General features: G+C 42.9%; 1 protein-coding gene across 1 annotated transcript in view; it reads right to left on the reverse strand.

Annotated features, from left to right (window-relative positions):
• Positions 1-356: 356 nt before the first annotated feature.
• Positions 357-26683, reverse strand: part of LOC146049740 (carbohydrate sulfotransferase 9-like) — a 131692-nt gene continuing 105365 nt past the window's right edge. The window contains exons 2-3 of the mRNA XM_083166349.1: positions 26513-26661; positions 357-2129 (exon numbers count right to left, since the gene is read on the reverse strand). Of these exons, the coding sequence (XP_083022475.1) occupies positions 1303-2129; positions 26513-26645 (960 nt within the window). The 5' untranslated portion in view covers positions 26646-26661 and the 3' untranslated portion in view covers positions 357-1302. The remainder of the gene's footprint in view (positions 2130-26512; positions 26662-26683) is intronic.

Consider the following 26683-nt stretch of genomic DNA (forward strand, 5'->3'; position numbering starts at 1 on the left):
AAAAACCCATGTCCACCTTTTGACTGTCGACCTAATGATCGTGTCGACCTAAGGACCTGTCGACCTACACCCATGTCGACCTAGACACATGCTGACCTTGACCCATGTCGACCTAGACCCATGTCGACCTTTGCTGCCTATCGACCTAGTGGTGTCGACCCAATGCTTGTCGAGCTAGTTGGTGTAGACCTAACAACCCATGCAGAGCAGTACGACGGGCTGTGTAATGCTGCTCTGCATTGGCCAGAATATGATTACACATCTTTGACATTTAGCTCCTGAAACATATAAAAAAAATAGTTTTCTCAAAAATATACTTTATTCAAAGTGTCTTTTTTATCATAAATTAAGTCATTGCATTTACAAATACATTACTACATCAATACAAATATTTACAATCGGTCATTCAAATAACATGAGGTTTACTGTACCATCGGGAACGGGGCCATTGTTCTCATGGTTGCCCAGAAACCCCCTCCTCTTGGCAGGTGCCTTAAACGATGACAACAATAGCACTGGTATATAATGTGATCAATAGAGCTGCCACCACATCATGCAGTGTAAGGGACAGAGCTGAGCTGCTGCACATGCCCAGTGTACCAGCTTCTTCTACCACATTTACTGTATGTGTGGATCTGAGCCCTCAAACATCACAATGGACCAGAGAGCAGCTGCCAGGAGGAAGAGACAGGAGCCTTACCATGAAGTGGGAGATTGTGAGCTTAGAAAGTGCAGTACTGGTTCTATTATATTTGTGTATTTATTTATTATATGTTTAACCTTTTCCTGACCAATTATCTTATTTAAATGTTTGAAAGAGCCTATATTACAGCCCATATATACTGTTAAATATCAATACTGTATTCCATACAGTATCCAGTGTATAAAAAGACCAATTTTTGGGGCTGTACTTACGGGGCAATTTCAGGGGCGTACTTACTCCAAAGCTCTCCATAGTGGGAGATTTGGTAAGAAATCTCCAGTTTTGTTAAAGCGGCAATCATTTACATTGTTCAACCAGTTTGAATTTGCAGTGTAAATGATTGCCGCTTTGAAAAACTGGAGGTTTCTTACCAAATCTCTCACTTTCTGATTCTCTCCTCCTATTAGATTTCACCCAGTATTTCAAAACAACTGCTTCACGTCCAGGTGTACAGAAGTCTGAACTTGAAGGTCTTGGGCAACATGTAGCAAATTTATGCATTAAATGTTGTAACACTGCTTTTAGCTCTTGTCAAACTGATGGAGAATTCTAGTGGTATCAAACTAACCATATACAGCAAATTTAGAACAGCAGATATATTATAGATCTGTATTATTGTAAGGTCTGTACTGAAACATGGAGAAGTCAACACTGTAAACATTCATAAGCTTTCTAAGCAGACTGGGAGGAAGGGATTCCAGGTAGTTCCTGCTTATTTTGTCATTTGTACGGGTATCATTAGAATGATGCTTCATTCTGGGGTAAGTCAGATCTTCGGGGGCCCCAATAAGCTTCAGAACAAAATCCGCATCCTGATTTATCGTTTCAAACTTGCCGATGACATCATAGTGGATGTGACAAGGATCACAGAGGTGGTCCATTGGTTTCCAGTGGGTATCCCTATATTGTGGAATCTCCGTAACAATGAAGCGAGCAAACTCTTCAAAAGTAATCTTTTCCGTGGAATTGATATCCTTTCCAATGGCTTTTTTAATTATATTTGTAACAGTTTTACTATAGTAGATGTCATCATCGTGGAGGAACTTGTCTCTGTAGGCCGAGACCACCCTCTGTAAGGGATGTCTAGTGAACATTACTTTGGTATAATTGGCAAGAAGCCGTCTCTGTATAGAACGAGGGTACGAGCTCAACTTGATAAGTGATTGAGATTTATGAACCTCGTAATGTTTAAGCTCAGTTACCGGGATCCCTAAGGAATTGTTTAATAGAAGAATGATTCTCTTCCAGTTGGAGCAGCCCACCTTGGGCACCTCGCAGTAGATGAATTTGTGGCTGTGCTCCACGTACAACTGAGCAGCAACTTTCTTGTCCAGTACAAAGGAAGAATTGGTGAGATTGTGGCTTTCACAAAAAGACTTCACAAGACCTCTCCGGTTCTCCTGAGTAACTAAGTTCTGAAAACTGGCTGCAAATGAAAGACAATCATTGTCAGTAACTAAACATAGACATAGATATTATTATTTTCTGACAACAATGAAAACAATACTATAGAAACAAGGCAATATAATATGTCTCATATACACAGTACAAGGAGAAGACCCAGCGAAATATGAAGACAAGAGTGAGTAAATTACTGACAGTACCACCAACAACATACAGTAACGTCATCTCTTGATGGTGTTATGTGCATTGTCTTAACTGCCATAGAGGAGCACATGGAATCTTACTGCATTGTTTGGCTCCTAAAGGGAGTCAGACCTGATTGTCCAGGGAACGCTCCCCTTGTGCCCTTCATGTGCCAAGTTTTGCATGTGATTTATACATGCAACTCCCAGGGAGCTGCAGGCGGAGGGAGCAGGGTGCGGCAAGCGCCGATGAGGGGACCAGGGAGTGGGGGACGGTAGCAGGTGGGGTGTGCCGGTGACCAGAGAGCCTGGTGGAGGGAGCATGGGGTGTGGCGGAGGAACCAGGGAGTCGGGCAGCGGGTGTACTTAAAAAAAAATGAAAAAAGGCCCATACAAATGAATGGGCAGCCACTGCCCATTCATTTGCATCCCCTGCCTGGCTCCCTGCTCCACTCACCGCCCCCCCCCCCCTTCTCTCACCACCAGCTCTCTGGTCGCCAGCATCTCCCGCCCGCTGCCGTCCCTTCACTGGCTCTCTGGTCGCCGGCATCCCCCGCCCACTGCCGTCCCCTGCCCAGCTCCGGGCTTCACAGATTTAGAAAATATTATGTGCAGCCCTCCGACCTCCCTTTTTAAACAAAAAGTGTTTTTTTCATACTTTACTATCCGAATGGGCATAGAGTAAGAAGTATGCCGAGCGCAGCGAGCCATACGAGGGGACACAGTACACATACGGTGTCCATGACAACATAAGTCGACCCCACATAACCAGTTCCAGCCTTGCATCCAGAACAGCCGGTCTCAACCCAATAAATTGTATAAGGTCTCCCAGCTTCTTGCACCAGACTTAACATAGAACGTTTATGCATGAAAGAACAGTAGCACACCATCATAACTCACATAGAAAGAGTAGGGTCTGAGCCTGTCCCTGCCACTGCGTCCTAGCTTGTAAAGGGGTGTGGAAAGTGGGTGTGGTCATCAAATCCTCTGTTTTTATCATTTTGGGTTTGCCCAGCGCTCACTGGGTTACTGCAATACACTGATGCTGCGCACATGCGCACTGCCTTTATCCAGCGGTCAGCTGATGCTTTCCCAGGCAGAGCAGTGATGATCACAGGTTCCCCAACCAGCACCCCCACCCACGGGACACTTGGGAAAGTGTCCGAATAGCTGGACTGTCGAGCTGAAATAGGGACAGTTTGGTGGTATGGTACTGGGTTGCTCCGCCACTCTCAACCAGTGGTGTAATTTACTTATGGGCTGCAAGACTGCACTAACACTATGGTGTTCCTCAATATCATTCCATGTAAAACTGCACAAATATTGTTACACTTAACATGAACTTATGGACATGTTGCAATTAAAAGTAAGCCAGCTCATTGTGTCTCCCCTTCAGGTGGCTTCCAATGTACATGCAAAATACAGTATATCCTGTTTCAGGTGAGCATTGGACACTAATACATGCCTCACCTACTGTATGTATTTGACCAATACGAGACTCCATCTGAGCCGGACTACAACTTCTGGCTTTGTCATATATACAATCTATGTACTCCATGGTGGAATGCCTACCACTTCCTGACCATCAAAAAATGTGGAAGGTGCACGCAAATAAAAGTGACTTTCAAGTAACTTACATATGCGTGCATGCTGGGATGGAAATGGGTGGGCACCGGCCTCAGGGCCTCATTACCAGGAGAACGCCCATGCCCCTCTCCGCCTCCCAGCCATTATGTTGTATGCATGCACCCGGCGAACAGAATGTGTACGCACCCTGTGTATGCACATGCGCAGAAATGCGCATGCGCACTAAAATCGGTCCCCGTGCAAATGCAGACTAGCTGCGAACTGCTGCTGAATGAGGTCCTACAGTATGTCTCATTCCTCTCCTATTGTGAACTTGTCTTTCTCCTCCTTTCAACCTAAATGAACCTCCCATGGAACCTCCCACTTGCCTGATTTCTGTATTAGGTAATGTAGTGGTAGTAAATAATGTGTGATTTATTGATTGTTTGATACACTTGGATGTCCTGTCCCCTCTCCCTTCCGTTTTATCTTTTTCCTTCTCTTTCTTTGTTTCTCTTTCTTTATTTCTCTTTCTTTAGTTTCTTTCTTTCCTTCTTTCTCTCCTTACAGTATGTCTTTCTCTTTTTTTTAGTTTTCTTTTTTCTCCCCCCTCTCTTTTTCTTTCTTTTTCTCTTTCTTTCTATCTTTTTCTTTCTATCTCTTTCTTTCTATCTCTTTCTATCTCTTTCTTTCTTTCTTTCTCTCCTTATCTATTTGTCTTTCTTTCTCTCTCCTCTCTTTTTTTCTCTTTCTTTCTTTCTTTCTCTCTCCTCTCTTTTTTTCTCTTTCTTTCTTTCTTTCTTTCTCTCTCCTCTCTTTTTTTCTCTTTCTTTCTCTCTCCTCTCTTTTTTTCTCTTTCTTTCTCTCTCCTCTCTTTTTTTTCTCTTTCTTTCTCTCTCCTCTCTTTTTTTCTCTTTCGTTCTCTCTCCTCTCTTTTTTTCTCTTTCTTTCTCTCTCCTCTCTTTTTTTTCTCTTTCTTTCTCTCTACTCTCTTTTTTTCTCTTTCTTTCTCTCTCTTTTTTTCTCTTTCTTTCTCTTTCTTTCTCTCTCTCTCCTCTCTTTTTTTCTCTTTCTTTCTTTCTCTTTCTGTCTTACTTTCTCTCCTTATCTATTTGTCTTTCTTTCTCTCTCCTCTCTTTTTTTCTCTTTCTTTCTTTCTTTCTTTCTTTCTTTCTCTCTCCTCTCTTTTTTTTCTCTTTCTTTCTTTCTTTCTCTCTCCTCTCTTTTTTTTCTCTTTCTTTCTCTCTCCTCTCTTTTTTTCTCTTTCTTTCTCTCTCCTCTCTTTTTTTTCTCTTTCTTTCTCTCTCCTCTCTTTTTTTCTCTTTCGTTCTCTCTCCTCTCTTTTTTTCTCTTTCTTTCTCTCTCCTCTCTTTTTTTCTCTTTCTTTCTCTCTCCTCTCTTTTTTTTCTCTTTCTTTCTCTCTCTTTTTTTCTCTTTCTTTCTTTCTCTTTTTTTCTCTTTCTTTCTCTCTCCTCTCTTTTTTTCTCTTTCTTTCTCTCTCCTCTCTTTCTTTCTCTCTCCTCTCTCCTCTCTCCTTTCTTTCTTTCTTTCTTTCTTTCTTTTCAATAGCTCTGGAGCTCATGAAGTAAGTTGAGATATTTATATGATGGGGTACTAACATTTGTGGCATCAGTGTCAAACCATAGATATGATCCTAATTGGCACTTTTTAAATACATGTTAATAACTGTATGTTTGAGTGAGGAAATAGTCAAAAATAGATTACAGAACCAAATTAGTAACATCTCCTGGCCTGGACCAAATACACCCTAGGATACTAAAAGAGTTGAGTTCTGTCATAGCATTACCATTATATCTAATATTCAAGGAATCAATAAACTCAGGGATGGTATCAAGGGACTGGCGCATAGCTAACATAGTACCAATAAGGAAGAAAGGTAGCTGAAAATGATAGACCGGTCAGCCTTACATCCATTGTGGGGAAAATATTAGAAGGAATAATAAGAGATAGTATCTAAAATTTCTTAGAACAGGAGAAAGTGATAAGTAAGGCTCAGCATAGGTTCATCAAAAATAAATCATGCCAGACTAATTTAATTAGCTTCTATGATAGTCAGTAGAGCCCTGGACTTAGGGAAATCTTTTTATGTAATACTACTTGATTTCACTTAAGCTTCATAAAAGGTTATTAATGAAACTAGGTAATTTAGGTTTAGCAGATAAAATTTGTAATTGGATTAAAAATTGGTTGCCCAATCAGGGACAGAGAGTGGTGGTAAATGGCATAGATTCCAAATGGGTTAAGGTCCAAAGTGGTGTCCCGCAAGGTTTAATATTGGGACCCACCTTGTTTAATATATTCATTAATGATATAGGAAGTGATGTGAAAGTTACATGTGGATAAACTACATGTGGATAAACTACAAAGTGATGTGATGTGGATAAACTACAAAGTGACTTAATTAAACTGGAAAGGTGGGCGGAAAGGTGGAAAATGCAGTTTAACATTGATAAATGTAAAGTAATTCATTATGGGAACAAAAATGAACAAGCTTCTTATAGGCTAAATGGAGTTATTATAGGGAATTCTGCTGTAGAGAAGGACTTGTGGGTCATCATAGATGAAAAATTGGGTAATAATGCACTCTGCTCAAGTGCAGCAGCAAAAGCAAATCAGACACTGACATGCATTAAAATGGGAATGGATTTAAGGGATGCCAATGTGATAGTGCCCCTTTACAAGGCATTGGTGAGACCACACTTGAAATACTGTGTTCAGTTCTGGGCACCACACCTTAAAAAGGACATAAATTAATTGGAACAGGTACAGAGAAGCGCAACTAAGCTAGTAAGAGGTCTCAAATCACTAGAATACAACTATTTTGTTCACACTATGCCTACAAGTGTAAATATGCATTATTGGCCTTCTAGCTCTTTTCGCTGAGGAGATATTGCAAGGCATATGGTATACATATCAACGCGGTTTGCTCCAGAGCAAAATTTATAGTTACGTCACTGTTGCTTTTACCGTTTACGCCAATAAAAGATTGTACACAAAATTATGCTTCGATATTATCCAATTACCCCATTAAAAGTCAGTCGGTGTTTCGTCTAAAAGATCCGGATCTTCGCACAGATTGATCACTTGATCCCAGCTCTTTTTTGTAACGATTCTGCCCATCTCTATTCCCGGCCATGTATATCACCATACAAGTCCCCGCCCAAAACCAACCGTCCCTGTCACCGTCTACCCCGCTGCCGCTTAAAAGCTGACCCGGCCAGGTATGTGTGTGTGTGTGTCCGAAACAAGTCCCCACCCAGACCCGACTGTCCCAGTCACGCACCACCCGCTCCCATCTCCCACCTCCACAAAACACCCACAACTCCTACACCACCAGTATTTCCCCACCCGCCCCTCCAGCACAAACCATATTTTACGCAAAAACGGCTTTCCCCGATAAAGGGGGCGGAGCCCCTTAAAATGATGTGAAGAGCCCCCTTTTCGCACAATGAATCACCTAGTATATATATATATATATATATATATATATATACACAGTATATATATAAGGGGTACCCCCCTTCCCTGGTTGGGGGAGGCGGAATAAGGTGGCACTCACAGGACTTGAATAGAATAATTTATTTTGGTAGTTTATCCAAAAAGGTACATAATGGTTGTCCATAAATACGTCTACGTTTCAAGGCTTATGCCTTTTCATCAGGACGGATAATGAACATAAAGTGCAGGTGCAGAAAGCAAAAACAAGAATGGTGAGCTTACTTACTATTTATGGCCGATGTGGTGTCCTCCCTCTGTGCTCCCGGTGCTTGCGAGCAGTACTTCCAGGTGTCGGACGCAGCGTCCCAGATTGATGACACAGATCGTCCTCTCTCTGCAACGCTGGTCTGTTGCATGGCAACCCTCGGCGTCCCTTCCAGCAAGCAGCACAGGATGTCAGAGGGAGGAGTGGAATAAAGACCAACTGTAAAACTAAGTTGGATGGTGTATAACAAAATGTGATAGATCTAACAACAATAGTGACAACTTAATCATGTGTACACATTGGGCTTCTGATTAGGGTGATGGTAAAAGATTGAGTGAAAAAAAGAATGTTAATAAAGAATGTTAATAAAGTACTCATACAAATATGCATGGAAAAACTGATATACCATAAAAAGGTAAATATTATAAAGCATTAAATGTTCAATACATCATCATAGTATCCGTGGATTATCATATTCATTTACCTATATTACATGTTTATTTATCAAGGTTAATTGCACATTATAATGTCTATTGAATTTTTTATGGAATTATATGTTAATTAATTCAAATTGGCTGTGGTCTATATCCAATTGTTGTTCTACTATTTTGTTTTATGTAATAATTATTTAGTAACTATCTATAGGTTTATTCATTCCAAGAGATGGTCTCATTGAGGCCATTTGGAACTAGTGTATTAAGTTTATGGATCCATTCTGTTTCTTTTCGATTTAACAATTTTTGTCTGTCCCCTCCGCGTTTTAGTGGTGGGACATGATCTATTATTTTGCATTTAAAGTGAGTGAGTGAATGTCCATGAGATTTAAAATGCCATGCTACCGGCTGATCTACTTCCTTACCCTCCAGTATCTCCTTTATGGCCGATGTGTGAACCACGCCACGCAGCCAGCAGCAAGTGTTATGGTGCGACACCACTGCCTCCCTCTCCAACGTCCAGGCCTGGCCCACCATCATCACAGTTTGTGATTGCAGCCAGCCGGTGTGAGTTATGAAGTAAACACTGTCTTTTATGATTAACAGCTGCAGTGCCAGGGGTCTGTCTGTGTCTGGGGCCTTATAGATACCTACACTATATGTTTTATTAGGTACTTATGTAATATCTGGGCTTCCGTTTTTCTTATGAGACCGCATCCCCTCGCGGGGCTCGCTGCGCTCGCCACGCTTCGGGCTCGGTGGCTCGCTGCGCTCGCCACACTATATAATATCAACTCCATGCGTAGTTGGATAGTAGGGGTATGAAAAAATGGGGTGCATTTAACATGGGAGCCCAGATAATACATAAGTACCTTTTATTAATATATATAATTATTAAATATATATATAGAATTATTAAATATATATATGTAAGCAGAGAGGCAGCAGCTGTCTTCCCCGCTGTGTACATATTGTTATTGTTTTGGACCCCCTGCTCGCATCTTCAGACCGCCGGCGTCTCTCCGAGCACACAGTGCACCAGGAGGGTATATGGGCTGTTGCTACACTGGTACCGACTCCCAGGCACAGGGATACAGCACCAGGAGGAAGTTCCTTGCTAGGGGGCGCCAACAAAAATCTTGCCTAGGGCACCAAATTGGATAAGGCCAGCTCTGCTGACATGTGTCCGTCCTACATTCAATAAGAGATGCGAGCGAAAAGGAGGCTTGACACGCTGCTACAGACTCCCCGGTCAAATGACCGAAAGTGTATACATACGGCCCATTTAAACCGAGGCTGGATGCAGATGGTTAAACTTGATCTTTGAGAAAGCCGCTGACATAAGTAAGCGGGGAAACGCGTCAGTGCCTGATTTTTTTTGCCATCTAAGGAATCGCCGGCCAGCATATTCAAGCCTGGATTGGAACCAGAGTTTTGTCTCCAACTATCCTGAGTCTCTAAGCAGTAACATGGCTTGTTACAACTGATGCCAACTGCAATCTCCCTGCATGTTACCCAGCCACAAATCGGAGGTTTGGTTACTATAGCTCCAATTAACTGTTTTTTTTTTTTCAATATTACCATCTCTGACACCTGTTTACTAACTATACTAAAGGAATTTTGATTTGTTGTGTACCTGCGCACTGAGTGGGTGTAATGGACTAGCTGCACGCACTTGGGGATCTGACTAGGGTCCTCCTGTTTGTAATAGCATAAGATAAATCAAGTTGTTAGTGTTGCGCTCTGTCCTATTTAACTTAATGTGTCTCAACCAGTGGTTAGTGTAATGCACAAAATTGTTATTGACACAATATTGTTATTGACCTCGGCTCCCATTCAGCTTCACTGGTTTTTCTGGGCTGGCACCGTCCAGGTGCGGGTGGGTGTCTCTCCGTCCCTCGGGACGTATTTCAGTCATGGCTGCTGAAAAGTTGACACTATTCAACCTGCTGTCTCAGATGTATGATATGACAGGTGTGAATGTGTTGCTGAAACACCCCCACTATCCACGGCAGCCTGAAGCGTGGCGAGCCACAGTACGCGAGGTGGTGAGCGCCTTGAGCCACCGAGCCCGAAGCGTGGTGAGCGCAGCGAGCCCCGTGAGGCTCGCGGGGCTCTCTGCGCTCACCACGCTTCGAGCTTGGTGGCTTGCTGCGCTCGCCACACTTTATATAATCAACTCCACGCCGACGTGGATAGTGGGGGTATGAAAAGGTCGGGAGGATGCGTGCTGCGCTCGCCACGCTTCGGGCTGCCGTGGCTAGTGGGGGTTTCAAAAGGAGGCATTTATCAGTATGTAACATGGAGCACTGCCAAATGCCTCCTTCATTGTGAATGAGACCTGCCCATGTTGAAGCCCAGGGCTGTCCTCGATGCTCCTGGGCGGTGGGCATCGAGCTGAAATTGGTGTAAAAAATAGACAAAATCCTATTGTATACTGCTGTGGAACTATGAGTCCCAGCAAGCCTGCACCACATGCAGGGACTTGATGAACCACAAGTCCCAGCATGTGGGGCAATAAAGAGCCCGCTGGGACTTCTAGTCCCACAGTAGTACAAATAGTTAAATAAATACACACACACATTGACAGTAAAACTTTATTACATACGGAGCCCATTCATCCAATACTCACCTATGTTGCCACGGAGTATCGGTCCCCTTGTCCAGTAGTATCCACTCGGGTACCTGTGGAGAGAAAACATACTCACCATCCATCTTCAGCGCATCTCCGGGAGCCCTGCACCTCTCTAACCCCGCTCCGGTCTTCTGTTTACATCTGGGGCTCTGCCCCCCCAACCGGGACTTAGGCCCGCCCACCAGCCAATCATGGTCCGGTATGGGGGTTTAGAGCGGTGCAGGGCTCCCGGAGAAGCGCTGAAGATGGCTGGTGAGTATGTTTTCTCTCCACAGGTACCCCACTATGGATTCTACTGGACAAGGGGACCGATGAGCAACATAGGTGAGTATTGGATGAATGGGCTCCGTATGTAATAAAGTTTGTGTGTATTTATTTAACTATTTGTACTACTGTGGGACTACAAGCTCTTTATTGCCCCACATGCTGGGACTTGTGGTTCTCCAAGTCCCTGCATGTGGTGCAGGCTTGCTGGGACTCATAGTTCCACAGCAGTATACAATAAGATTTTATCTATTTTTTACACCAATTATCAGCTCGATGCCCACCGCCCAGGGGCATCAAGGAACTCCCCGGGCTTCAACATGGGCAGGTAAGTTCTGGAGGGGGGGTCCCCTTTTTTGGGGGGTCCCCACTTCCCCAGGACCCGTGCCCATGTTGACCAGTCAGAGGGATAAATGCTTTGGACTTGTATAAACAGTCTCCCCTGGCTGTGGCATTACCCTGCTGGCTGGTTAGGCCTGGTGCTGGTGTTTGAAATACGGGGGACCCCTAGTAATTTTGTCCCCCGAATTTTGGGAACCAGGGCCGGCCCTTGAGCCTGGTGCTGGTTTTGTAAAATCCAGGGAACCCCAACATGTTTGTCCCTGTGATTTTATGAAACCAGGACCGACTCTTTAAACTCTGGGCTGGTTATGTTCAGGAGGGGGGACCCCAAGCCGTTTTTTAATTATTATTTTTTTACACAAAAATCGAATGTCTTAAAATGCGCACATTTTCAGGTCTAAAAATCGCACTAAATCGCACCATATTGCACTTTTTTGTATCGAATTCGCATCTCATTACATATGCGAATGTGCGGCAAACAATGCGATTTTTGCACATGCGATTTGATGCGATTTTTAATCATGTCCAAAAATCGCACCCTATTAGATTTCGCACCATGCGCTCACTATCAACATAGACACCAGGAAATTGATGTCCACCTTTTCATGTGTCGTCTTTCTTCGTGTTGACTGTTTGCTTGTGTCAACCTTTTTTTAATGTTGACCTAGTGCCTATTGACCTTTTGTCAATTTCAACTATTCGTTCCCCAGCTTATTCTCTCGCCCCTTCCCCTCAGCACATATATCATTCAGCCACTCCCTAATGCTCTTCAAACCAATGGTGTTATTGCGGTCTTATCTGACCGATCTTATCTTTTCATCTCATAGAGTATTTACTTAGATGTTTTATAGACCTCTATTTCTATTTTAAGGTTTTTATTTTTATTTTTAATAAGCCATCTTTACACTTCATTTACTTTATCCACAACCTAACTTATTAACGGTTATATCAGTTCTCTCTTATTCTATTTTCTATCTCTACTGGGTGGCGTTTCTCCCTATTATACTTTATTGTACTTGTTAATCATACGGAGTCTGACCTTCAGCTTTTACAACCTGCGTGACATATAACAATTGTTTATTTGAACAATTCCCTGAAACTTTTTTCGATCTCCTCCGCACCCAGCCATCTGCATCTACAAGACAGACTGACTGGTGCACCGTGTGAGTCACCAAATCTTTCTACAACACACTTTACTGCACTCTACACATACTCTTATCAGTGGCGTAACTTGAAATTTTGCTCCCCGAAGCCAGTGGCGGATTCAGGGGGGGGGACACCCGGCCACGTGCCCCCCCTGTCATTTATTTTGTAGCTGAGGACCAGGGCTTTCTAACGAGCCCAGCCTCGTGTGTCTAGCCCCCCGGGAACCGGAGATATCGCTTGGCAAACTTGTAACGTTTTTTCCCCATAGGATAATATGGGACCCGTCAATTCCGACCCCCACCCAGTTCCGACAGCTGCCAGTTCCCGCCCTGGCATCACAGAAGCTTGTGGTTGATTTCATTCAATTCCAAATCGCTGGGCCTTCAATATGATACCAGGCTGGTCTAAATCGGTCAATCAGTTCCAGAGATATTGCGTGTAAACCGATTTTTTTTTTTTTTAAATGTAATTTCATGGCTGTTCATGTTCTTTGAGGGCAGATTACTCTGGAACCAAACGTTCCAGTTTCACTGGACCAAAATCATTCAAAGCCCACTCAAAAGTTCTTCAATATAATACTTGTCTCATGTAAATTGGTCCGTTGGTTCTGAAGATATAGCCGGTTAAATGATATAACTGGTTAAAGGGGGGAGGGGTGGCTGCATTTTCTCCCCTCACACCAGAAAATGCAGGGACTAGGCTGGTGTAAAAGGGGCCAACCTGGGAATGCATTTTCTGTTGTGAAAGGGGTATTATTTCAAATAGCCGGGACCTGAATACAGCCAGGCTCTGTCAATGTCAGTGGCTATCACTTCTGCCTGGCGGCGGCTGTCCCCCATTTACCACGAGCATGTATTCCCCCTTGGCAATGAGCATGTAATCCCACATGGCAACGAGCATGGAACCTCTGGCAATGAGCATAGAACCCTTGGCAATGAGCATGTAGAGAAGCAGCACTTATGTAGCATAATTTTTAATAGGCATTATGGTGTTTGGCATAACACATAATGGACATAATGGCGTGTAACTTAACGTGTAATGGACATTATGGTGTAAATGTTTAATGCGAGCCTTTGGTGGACAATGTCCCTGTTTATGAAGTGTATTGTGAATTTTGGCTTAATCTGTGTGGCATTATGTGAATTCTGGCTCAATCCATGTGGCATTATGTGAATTTTGTCTCAATCCGTGTGGCATTATGTGAATTTTGGCTCAATCCATGTGGCATTATGGGAATTTTGGCTCAATCCGTGTGGCATTATGTGAATTTTTTCCCAATCCTTGTGGCATTATGTGAATTTTGGCACAATCCGTGTGGCATTATGTGAATTTTGGCTCAATCCATGTGGCATTATGTGAATTTTGGCTCAATCCATGTGGCATTATGTGAATTTTGGCTCAATCCGTATGGCATTTTATGCATTTGGCTCAATCCTTGTGGCATTATGTGAATTTTGACACAATCCATTTGGCATTATGTGAATTTTGGCTCAATTTTGTGTGTGTTATTATGTAAATTTTGGCTAAATCCATGTGGCATTATGTGAATTTTGACACAATCCATGTGGCATTATGTGAATTTTGGCTCATTCCATTTGGCATCATGTGTAAGGGGCAAGTATAATGGGGTCTAGTATTTTGTTGCATAATGTGTAGAAGTTGTATATGGTGTTGACACGCACACTGTTGAGTGGCCACACACCCTTTTCCGGAGCGCGCCTTTGGTGCGCGCACAACTACATCCTTCACTTTTGTCGCCATGGTGGGCCTGCGTACTTTAAATGCCAGGGCCTATTTTTAATTCCATTGCCACCCTCTCCTGCCGCTCTCTTAGCATGTACACTGGCACCACTAACACCGCCCCTCCCCCACCCAAACCCTTTTTTATCATGGTGCCCCCCCTGTCATTTTATCCTGGATCCGCCCCTGCCCGAAGCCAAAAAAAGTCTCTGCGCCCCCCCCCCCCAAAAAAAATTCTTACCATATACATTTTCTTTTCTACAAAAAGATGGTAAAGGGTCTTGTCCACACAGCTCCTCCTAAACTCACCTCTGTTCTTTTTGTTCACATTAGGAGTGTGTACACAGGAAAATTCATTCCCCCTAGCACCCCCCTCCACACCCCTAGGCAAACATTACAAGATTGTACGCATGTGCGTATACATCACACTAAGCTATACGCAGACACCCACCAAGTGTGGGGAACAGTTGCAGGCTCAGGGGCAAACACAGGGTTGTCATGAGGATTTTTTATATCATACAGACACATAAATATCACAGAGCATGTAGCTGAGTTGAAAAATATATAGACAGCTGATACAAACACACATAGTATACATACACGCTGTCGGCACACACATAGTAAACATACACACACTCCTGAAACACGTAGTGTATATACACACTGCGGACACACACATAGTATAAAAAAAAAAACAAGATTTGTGCAATTATCTGCGCTGATGCCCGGAGGCAGCCAGCACCAGTGTAGAAAAGTTCACCAACTTTTCCAAACAGAGTACAAAGAACAAAGGTTACTGGTACATCAGGCGCTTTCCAGGATTTAACTTACACTATTAGCTGTGCAAGTGTCCATATGAGTAATATGGATTCTTTCAAAGATTCAACCGGTCCTACAGGTGTTTTCATATAGGTGACCAGAATCTCCACAGGCTGTGAGAATGTTTTCTAAAATGGAAATGGAAAAATAGTGCAACACCTTTTTTCATAAAGGGGGGGAACAATTTATTATGCACTCACAATTTCCAAAGTTAAAAACAGCATATAATCACCAGCCGGTGATAACAAGTGGGAGGTTACACCCAGGGATTACTTCACCAACAGTAGCCAGGTTCCGGACACCTTTTCTCTAAAGGTAGAAGCTCCAGGGGATATTCCGTCCCAAGACACAATGAACAAGCAGTGAGGATCTTCCAGCCACGGGAACACCTGCTTAATGCATTTCGGACCGTTAGGGTCCTTCTTCAGAAGCATAATGTTTCCCGTGGCTGGTAGGAATATAAATAGCGAAAAAGAGCGCCAAAACAGCGATCACGCTGTTCTGACGCGATGCAGGAAGAGGAAGTGATCCGTGCCGCGAACGGAAGTAGAACGTCAACATTTTGGGTTCCACCTGGAGCTCCCCATGCGTTCCATAGTGGCGGAACGTCACTTCCAGTACGGGAAAGCTCCGTATTGCACACTGCCCATTTGAATGGAACGCATCTCTATTGTATATGCGTTCCAGACGGACGGAACAAGACTTCCTGAATCAAAACATAATTGCACATTTGCCCATAATAGTAATACATTCTGTAAACAATCATTTAATCTTCTCCAACGTTTTTCAATAGTCCATATTTTCATACGGGGAAAGACTCCTCCTTTCTCATAGTCCTTGTTTTGCTTAGTCCATATATAGAAAAGACAAAAACAGGGGGGGAGGGGGAAAATAAAAGGCAATCAGGTACATTTTTACAAATCCATACATATATAAAAAATATATACAGTGCATAATATGTTAAAAATATAAAAACATGTAATAAAATCAGAGCTTAAAAAACAGCTAAAAGGCAATATTTATAAAAAAACATTTAATTTCAAAGTCACTATTAAGACCATTTGGCACCAGAGTGTTAAGTTTAAAAATCCACCTCATTTCACATTGGGCTAGGCGAGTTTCTATATTTTTATTACGCCATGTGGGTGTGATAGTTTCAAGACCACCAAAAGATTTGATACAACATTCTTTGGAATTGTGTACCTTTTTAAAATGAGCAGGAACTGTGTGGGTTTCTAAGCCCTTTCTTATGTTATACACATGCCCTGCTAGGCGTGTTTTTAGATTCCTGGTGGTTTTACCCACATAAAATAAGCCACAATCACATTGTAAAAAATATATAACATTTTTAGAGTTACATGTGATAAAATCATTAACTTTAAAACTGGTGCCATTAAAAGTATATTCTTTGGTTTTACTAATGCCTTTAGCTGTTCTGCACATCAAGCACATTCCACAACAATGGAACCCCTTTGTGCGGTCACTTGTTCGGGGCATCACATCAAGACAACTTTTAACAAGCTTGTCCTTTAATGATGGTGCTTTTCTGTAAATAAAGCCTGGATTGCATGGTAAAGATGCACCTATTACTGAATCACTTTTTAATAAGTGCCAGTTCTTTTTGAATACCGCCTCAACTTTTTTGTGCTCAGGATTGTAGTCTGAGATAAAGGACCACTCTGTATTCTTTTTAGGTTTCTTTACTTTTTCTCCAAGGAGATCTTTTCTGTTGATTGTATCTGCTTTCTCTTTTGCAACCATTAATTCTTTTTGATCGTATCCTTTTACACGGAAACGATTTGCCATTTCAGATACCTGATTCTCATAAACATCGTTTTCTGTGCAGTTACGCTTAACCCTCAGAAATTGGCCATAAGGGATCCCCTCAAGCCAATTTCTGTGGTGTTGGCTGTTTCTCTCTATGTAACTGTTAGAGTTGGTAGCCTTAATATGGTTAGATGTGCAAATAGCATTATCCTTGATATAAATATTCAAGTCTAAAAATACAATTTTTTCCATACTCCAGACAAAGGTTAAATTTAAATTAAAATCATTTTGGTTAAGATTGTTAAAAAAGGTTAAAAGGGTAATTTCATCCCCCTTCCATACCATAAAAACATCATCTATGTAACGTTGCCAGGAGACCAGACTTGCCCCCAGCTCCGGGCCCGACCAGATGACAAGCTCCTCCCAGTACGCCATATATAAATTGGCGTAGCTGGGGGCAAATCTGGTCCCCATTGCAGTTCCAACCATCTGCAGATAAAAATTTCCATTAAAATAGAAGAAATTATTTTCTAAAATAAAGGTTATACTCTCCAATATAAAGGTTTTTAATTTTTCTGACATAGATGTTTTATCAAGAAAAAACTTTACAGCTATCCTTCCTTTTGTGGGGTCAATTATGGTGTACAATGTAGACACATCACCGCTCACAAGGAAGAAACCAGGTCCCCAATTTATCCTTTCAATTTTTTGTAAGACATCTTTTGTGTCTTTAAGGTATGCCTTAGTTTCTTTGACTATCGGTTGGAGGTGATAGTCCACTAAGTCTGATAAATTTGAGGTTAAGCTGTTTGTACCCGAAACAATGGGCCTGCCCGGTGGATTGGTTAGGCTCTTGTGTACCTTCGGCAACACATACATTGTAGGTACCGAAGGTTCCTTAATTGTCACAAAATCATATCCGGGTTTCGTTATAATACCATCCTGCAAAGCTTTATTAATAAACTCATCATAAAAATTAAAATCTGACCCATCCATTAGAATTAAAAAATCTTTTGATGAGTTTATTAATAAAGCTTTGCAGGATGGTATTATAACGAAACCCGAATATGATTTTGTGACAATTAAGGAACCTTCGGTACCTACAATGTATGGGTTGCCGAAGGTACACAAGAGCCTAACCAATCCACCGGGCAGGCCCATTGTTTCGGGTACAAACAGCTTAACCTCAAATTTATCAGCCTTAGTGGACTATCACCTCCAACCGATAGTCAAAGAAACTAAGGCATACCTTAAAGACACAAAAGATGTCTTACAAAAAATTGAAAGGATAAATTGGGGACCTGGTTTCTTCCTTGTGAGCGGTGATGTGTCTACATTGTACACCATAATTGACCCCACAAAAGGAAGGATAGCTGTAAAGTTTTTTCTTGATAAAACATCTATGTCAGAAAAATTAAAAACCTTTATATTGGAGAGTATAACCTTTATTTTAGAAAATAATTTCTTCTATTTTAATGGAAATTTTTATCTGCAGATGGTTGGAACTGCAATGGGGACCAGATTTGCCCCCAGCTACGCCAATTTATATATGGCGTACTGGGAGGAGCTTGTCATCTGGTCGGGCCCGGAGCTGGGGGCAAGTCTGGTCTCCTGGCAACGTTACATAGATGATGTTTTTATGGTATGGAAGGGGGATGCAATGACCCTTTTAACCTTTTTTAACAATCTTAACCAAAATGATTTTAATTTAAATGTAACCTTTGTCTGGAGTATGGAAAAAATTGTATTTTTAGACTTGAATATTTATATCAAGGATAATGCTATTTGCACATCTAACCATATTAAGGCTACCGACTCTAACAGTTACATAGAGAGAAACAGCCAACACCACAGAAATTGGCTTGAGGGGATCCCTTATGGCCAATTTCTGAGGGTTAAGCGTAACTGCACAGAAAACGATGTTTATGAGAATCAGGTATCTGAAATGGCAAATCGTTTCCGTGTAAAAGGATACGATCAAAAAGAATTAATGGTTGCAAAAGAGAAAGCAGATACAATCAACAGAAAAGATCTCCTTGGAGAAAAAGTAAAGAAACCTAAAAAGAATACAGAGTGGTCCTTTATCTCAGACTACAATCCTGAGCACAAAAAAGTTGAGGCGGTATTCAAAAAGAACTGGCACTTATTAAAAAGTGTTCCAGTAATAGGTGCATCTTTACCATGCAATCCAGGCTTTATTTACAGAAAAGCACCATCATTAAAGGACAAGCTTGTTAAAAGTGGTCTTGATGTGATGCCCGGAACAAGTGACCGCACAAAGGGGTTCCACCGTTGTGGAATGTGCTTAATGTGCAGAACAGCTAAAGGCATTAGTAAAACCAAAGAATATACTTTTAATGGCACCAGTTTTAAAGTTAATGATTTTATCACATGTAACTCTAAAAATGTTATATATTTTTTACAATGTGATTGTGGCTTATTTTATGTGGGTAAAACCACCAGGAATCTAAAAACACGCCTAGCGGAGCATGTGTATAACATAAGAAAGGGCTTAGAAACCCACACAGTTCCTGCTCATTTTAAAAAGGTACACAATTCCAAAGAATGTTGTATCAAATCTTTTGGTGGTCTTGAAACTATCACACACACATGGCGTAATAAAAATATAGAAACTCGCCTAGCCCAATGTGAAATGAGGTGGATTTTTAAACTTAACACTCTGGTGCCAAATGGTCTTAATAGTGACTTTGAAATGAAATGGTTTTTATAAATATTGCCTTTTAGCTGTTTTTTTAAGTTCTGATTTTATTACATGTTTTTTATATTTTTAACATATTATGCACTGTATATATTTTTTATATATGTATGGATTTGTAAAAATGTACCTGATTGCCTTTTATTCCCCCCCCCCCCCCTGTTTTTGTCTTTTCTATATATGGACTAAGCAAAACAAGGACTATGAGAAAGGAGGAGTCTTTCCCCGTATGAAAATATGGACTATTGAAAAACGTTGGAGAAGATTAAATGATTGTTTACAGAATGTATTACTATTATGGGCAAATGTGCAATTATGTTTTGATTCAGGAAGTCTTGTTCCGTCCGTCTGGAACGCATATACAATAGAGATGCGTTCCATTCAAATGGGCAGTGTGCAATACGGAGCTTTCCCGTACCGGAAGTGACGTTCCGCCACTATGGAACGCATGGGGAGCTCCAGGTGGAACGCAAAATGTTGACGTTCTACTTCCGTTCGCGGCACGGATCACTTCCTCTTCCTGCATCGCGTCAGAACAGCGTGGCTGGAAGATCCTCACTGCTTGTTCATTGTGTCTTGGGACGGGATATCCCCTGGAGCTTCTACCTTTAGAGAAAAGGTGTCCGGAACCTGGCTACTGTTGGTGAAGTAATCCCTGGGTGTAACCTCCCACTTGTTATCACCGGCTGGTGATTATATGCTGTTTTTAACTTTGGAAATTGTGAGTGCATAATAAATTGTTCCCCCCCTTTATGAAAAAAGGTGTTGCACTATTTTTCCATTTCCATTTTAGAACACATTTTCACAGCCTGTGGAGATTCTGGTCACCTATATGAAAACACCTGTAGGACCGGTTGAATCTTTGAAAGAATCCATATTACTCATATGGACACTTGCACAGCTAATAGTGTAAGTTAAATCCTGGAAAGCGCCTGATGTACCAGTAACCTTTGTTCTTTGTACACACAAAGTATACATACACTGCTGACACATAGTATATACTGTACACACTGCCGATACACACATAGTATACATAATACACTGCTGACACACATAGTATTTATACACACTGCCGACACACACACTGTTGACACACATAGTATACATACTGTACACACTGCCGACACACACATATTATACATACACACACTACTGACACATAGTATATATACACACACTGTCGACACACATAGTGTATATACACACTGCGGACACACACATAGTATACATACACTGCTGACACACATATTATATACTGTACACACTGCCGACACACACATAGTATACATAAACACACTGCTGACACATAGTATTTATACGCACTGCCGACACACACATAGTATACATACACAGACACACTGTTGACACACATAGTATACATACTGTACACACTGCCGACACACACATAGTATACATACACACACTGCTGACACACATAGTATATTTACACACACTGTCGACACACATAGTATACATACACACACTGCTGACACACATAGTGTATATATACACACGGCCGACACACATAGTATACATACACACACTGCTGACACACATAGTATTTATGCACTGTCGACACACATAATATACATACACACACTGATGACACACATAATATATATATATATATATATATATATATATATATACTGTATACGCACATACAATACACTTTTTTTTTTTAAAGAAACACATTATACTGTACATACACATTGCAGACACACACAGGATATATACACACTTCCAAACACACACACAGATGAGTATAAATACACACAGCTGAAACATGAATCTGTTTCACATAGAAATAAAAAATATTCAGCATCATTTATTGAAGTACATAAACCACTATAACTTATAATGCAGTACACATGCCCATAACCCCCCCACCTTCCCCTAACTTATTATAGACAACCTCCTCCTCTCCCCCTCCTTCCCCAGACTTGCTGGCATCCCCCTCCCACATGTGACATACCTGTGGCATCTGACACTCACAGGGCAGTCTTGCTTCACCCGGCCATCGGCAGATTGGAAATGCCTGAGAGGAGCTACAGCCAGCCCAGCGCTTACTATAAATATAGGAGGAGGCAGCTCTGCCGAGTCACAGCTGCATTATGCTTCTCTCCTCTCAGGCTGTGACCATGTGACACTGGGGGGTATTCAATTCTGTGGGCAAGCGGCGACAGCGAGCAGAGCTTCCTGCTCGCTGTCACCACTCACCCTGTCAGTATTCAACGCAGCCCCCTCATACGCCAATTCCACCTTGCTCCATTTTTTTGAGTGAGGGGGAATTGGCGTATGTGGCTCCTGAACCAGTGAGACTCGCGGCTAAATAAAGCGAGTTTTCTGCATTAGCCACGGGTCTCGCTGTTTTGGGGAATTCTCGCCATCCTGTGACAGCGAGGATTTCCCCAGAACATTGAATAGAGCGAGCGGCCGGCGCGGGGGTTAAACAGCGAGGATCGCTGGTTTTCTGCAATCCTCGCTGTTTAACCCCCTCGCCGGCTGCATTGAATACCTGCCACTGTCTGCGACTCGAGGTCAGCTTGAGAGGAGGCAGAGGCAGAGCTGCTCCCCCTGCCTGCCAGAGGCTACTATGTCAGCACCACAGATCTGCAGCTGCGCAGACTTATTTTATTCACTGCACTCCCTTCCGCCCCATAAAAGCTGGCTCCCTCAAGCAACTGCGGGGGTTGCTGAGCGATAGCTACGCCACTGTACTCTATGTATTGCCCACAGATCATGATATTAATCCCACCCATCCTAATTAAATATTCACCGCTCTTTAATAGGCTTACTGTACCATACCTCCCTACTCTCCTGTATACAGCGGGACAGTCCCAGTTGTTGGTCACTGTCCCGCTGTCCCACGCACATGGCACCTATTCAGTGTGTTTAGGGGAGCCAGAGGCTGCCCAGCTGTTCAGGGAACCCTGGATATACCCCTGAAATGACTAAAGCAGGAGTGGCGGTGGTAGGCCATGCCCGACACATGAGGCTCCGACCCCTAAGCCCGCTTCATAGGACAGAGCTTTGACGGACGCAAAATACGTAAATTCTTCCTATATTGGTGAGGAGCAGTGTTAGCCTATTATTTATACAGGATAAGGAATATGCAAATATATACAAAGTATTATTAGTAAATGCAACAATGCCATAACATATTTTCCTTCATTAACCACTTGTCTGGCATGCCAGGATGATCCTTCCCTGATATGGAGCCAGATGTACTAAGCTTCAAAAGTGATAAAATGGAGAGTGATAAACAACTAGCCAATCAGCTCCTACCTGCCATGTCACAGACTGTGTTTTAAAAATGTCAGGCAGGAGCTGATTGGCTGGTTGTTCATCACTCTCCATTTTATAACTTTTGAAGCTTATTGCATCTGGCCCTCTGTCAGGTGACCAGTCTGATGCAATTAGTCAAAAAGTCCAATGGTCAGCTGCAGGAAGAGAATCCTCCTGGAGCTGCTGCTATCAGGAGGACCTCACAGTCTCTAGGCTTCCTGGTTCCCTCTCTGCTGAGCCTGCCATTCTGTCATCACTGCTGATTGGTCAGCTGAGTAGACTCCAAACCTTGTGGATTCAGACATTAGCAGCCGCTGGGCAAATGTTACAAAGCACCCCTCACCGCTCCTCTTTCATCTTGGAGGCTACTCGGAGGAGCTGGCATCCAGAAAAAGTAAAGTTGCAATAGTTGTGATGTTCTGACCATCGATGATCCTTAGGGACCGATTCCGGCCTGATTGCTGCTTTGCACCTTCGCACAGCGAGCGATTATCGATACACTGTGCGGCCTGTGGTACGCGTGCGCGATGCCTGCTAGCAAAGAGAGATCTTGCTACTTTTTTCTTCTCTAGCCGTTTGCAAGGTGATTAACAGGAAGTTGACATCTGGGGGTGGTCACCGGCCGATTAGTGGGCGTGCTAAGAAAAATGTCAGCATTGAAAGCTGTTGGATCATCCAACTTTTTTTAAGTCGGATCTGTTTTGTCGGAAGCACCTGCGGATTGTCTAATTCATGACCATTTTCTGACAGTCCCTTAGTAATTTCCAACAATTTACAGACTTTACAACACTCAGAACATTGAATTCCGTTTGTCGAGTTAGTGTTGGATCTGACAAAAACGTACGGAATTCCGACTGTTGAGATGTTCCAACAATTGGAATCCCGGTTTTCACAAAATTGGTATGATCCAAACCTCCTTTTCCACTAGGAGGGGGTCCTAGTGGAAAAGGAGGTTTGGATCATACCAACTTTGTGAAAACCGGCAGCAAAAAGAATTATACTTACCTGGTTCAAATTTTCATTTTATAAATTCTCATTATATTGATTTCTGTAAAGTTGCATAAAAATACATACCTTTTAAGTTATGTTCCATGTTATCCTGACTTAATTATACCTTGTAACCTGCAGTATATCTTTCAGGGTGTTAATGTTTTCATATGTCACTATACTTGGGTGGAGACACCTAATGTAATGGGTATCCCAAAAACTAAGTGAAGTGACCTACCAGCTGTGTAATACTTCTTGTTTCCATATGCCACCTATGCAGTGGCGTAGCTACGTTTTGGGCGCCCCCCCCCCCCTGGCCGTTAGGGGGGGGCGCCCATACCCACCCCCCGCCGCCCCGTCAAGGACCCCCCCCGGCCGCCCCGTCGCCTATGCTAACCCCCTCCCCCGCAGTCTTACCTATCGCGCTGCGCTAGTCCCGGCGGCTCCGTTCTTCTGCTGAGGACCACCACAAAATGGCCGCCCCCATACAGCAGACAGTTTCAGAGAACAGTGTGCTATATGGGGGCGGCCATTTTGTGGTGGTCCTCATCAGAAGAACGGAGCCGCCGGGACCAGCGAGATACGTAAGTCTGCGGGGGATTGGGGGGGTAACTATAGCACCGCAGCCCCCGGCGCCCCCACATGCACAGCGCCCCCCCGCGGTGGCGGGGGCTGCGGTGCTATAGTTACGCCCCTGCACCTATGCACTGTGCAACTAGGCCGATGCAGTAAAATAGACTTATCTTAGGGCCAGATGTATCCAGCTTTAAAAAGTGGTAAAGCAGAGAGTGATAATTGAGGGAGAATGGCCCCTGTAGGTCAGGATTCCGACTGTGGGGCATTTAATAGTTGGGATTCCGATGCCGGTCTACTGACCGATGGAATGCCGACTGTAGGGAGGTAATCCAGCACTCCAGCTTACTAGACTACAGAGACCACTGTAGTTTCCAACTGCTGACGATCCTGCCCCCTGTGTGTGACATCACACGTAATAGAGGTGGGGCAAGCACAGGGCGCCGGGAGCTCTAGTTAAAGAGCTGACTGATGGTAAGCTTGTTCACAGTCTATAATACAGTATGTATCATACATTGGAATGAATTAGCAAACCATAATGTGTTACAGAATGGTACCCAGTCATTAGATGATCTACAGTGTCTAGGTCCACAGTCAAAAGGTCGACAACTATTGAGTGACAGTCACTTTTTTTTTTTTTAAATAACTAGTTCATACTGTACCATCCACATAGGCATTGCAGGAGAATATAATAGTTTGGTGAGTGACCTTTGTCATCGACATATTAGATCTACAGTTTAGACACTGTAGATCCAGATGTCTGCTGTATGGGGGCGGACATTTTGTGTTGGTCCGTCTCCATAACAGAAGAATGAAGCCAGCAAGGGAGCCGGGACCAGCAAGACAGGTAATGCTGCGGGCGGGGGATGGGGGAGCGGGGTTGCGGCGGGTGGCGGGGGAGCGCGCCCCCATTAACGGCGGGGGAGGGGGGGGGCGCCCAATTCATAGTTACGCCACTGTGTAGATCTACTGTGCCATAACCTTACAGCATATGTTACATCATAGCACTGTATACACTGTAAAGTATAACTAAATATAAGCCAGGCGACAATGATGTCTGACCTCACTGCACAGATGGATGTAAAAGATGCTGTTATCAAATACATAAGTAGCTTGTACTTGTCCACGGAACAAATAAATGTATAGCAGTCAATCAAAAGGATGTTATATTAATTGAAGTACCTTAGTTGTTTGTGTACTGGGAAGACATCTGCATTATCATACTGGTCCGTCCTCTGAAGGCGGCTCACTTAGCATATCCCTTAATGCAGATGAGCATCCCTCTACTAATTATATCCAGCACTTTATTCTTGTAAACAGCTTATTAACCCAGATGATGACAGAGAGCAGAGCTTATTTAGCAATATAAAACCTTATTATTAGGAATGAGATTTATTTTATTATGTGACAGGACTGCCACTCAGCACGTTACTGTATGTCATGTGTCACAGGCCACATGTAGCCATATGTCAGTGTTAGATTCCTGTAAGGGAGGGTTCTTGTATTGTAACTACAATGAAGCTACAGTATAGGTGTGTTAAATAGCGGTCTGGGGCATGAAGAGCCCACTGGGGGAATGCTGTGATAGGGACTCACAAGTAGGGGTGTGGCCAGTCGCCAGAGGGGGTGTGCCTACTTTTAATGTCTCCTCTCCGGGAGAAGCACTTCGGGGTGCGCGGCCTGATGTAGAAATCACCAATGACGCCATTTGCACCTTTAGCCCCGCCCCTCTCCCGGAATGCACGGGAAATTAACGCTGTCGCTGGGAGATGTTGGGGGGGGGGGGTCGGTGAGGGTAACCACCTCATCGCCCTAATTACAGACACATATTAATTACACATGGTCTGTGGCAGTTTAAAATCAACTGAAATGGAGTCTTGAAGTCAGCCAGCCACAGAACCTGTGTACTTAATATGTGTCTGGAATTAAAGGGATGAGGTGGTAACCCTAGGGGGGGGGATGGGTGATAATGTGGGTATGGGTCATTAGGGCGAACGAATGAAGGTCGACATACATTGGGTCGACCACTGAAGGTTGAAAGGCCTTAGGTCGAAACAGACAAACTGTCGAACTTAGAAAAAACCCGGGTCTAGAGTGCAGTCTGAAAGCGGTATTAGAAAGATGGTCACATTACACCACAGACTCACTTAGGATACAGTTTTCAACACTTCCATTAAATTACAGATGCTAAGAATCCAAGCAAACTACCCAGTGTCACTTACCAGTGAAAAACATATTTTTTGTCCATTTAATATGGTAATAAAACCCAAAGGCAGCAGAAGAGACGATGAGAAGTAAGAACAGCTTTTGATGCGCCTTCCGCATTTTGTATAAACGCACAATGATTGCACACATTATCCAGCTTTGATCACTGAAAAAGGAGAAAATAGAAA

The sequence above is a fragment of the Crinia signifera genome, chromosome 12, assembly GCF_055691185.1.
Source record: "Crinia signifera chromosome 12, ASM5569118v1, whole genome shotgun sequence".
Classification (NCBI taxonomy): Eukaryota; Metazoa; Chordata; class Amphibia; order Anura; family Myobatrachidae; genus Crinia; species Crinia signifera.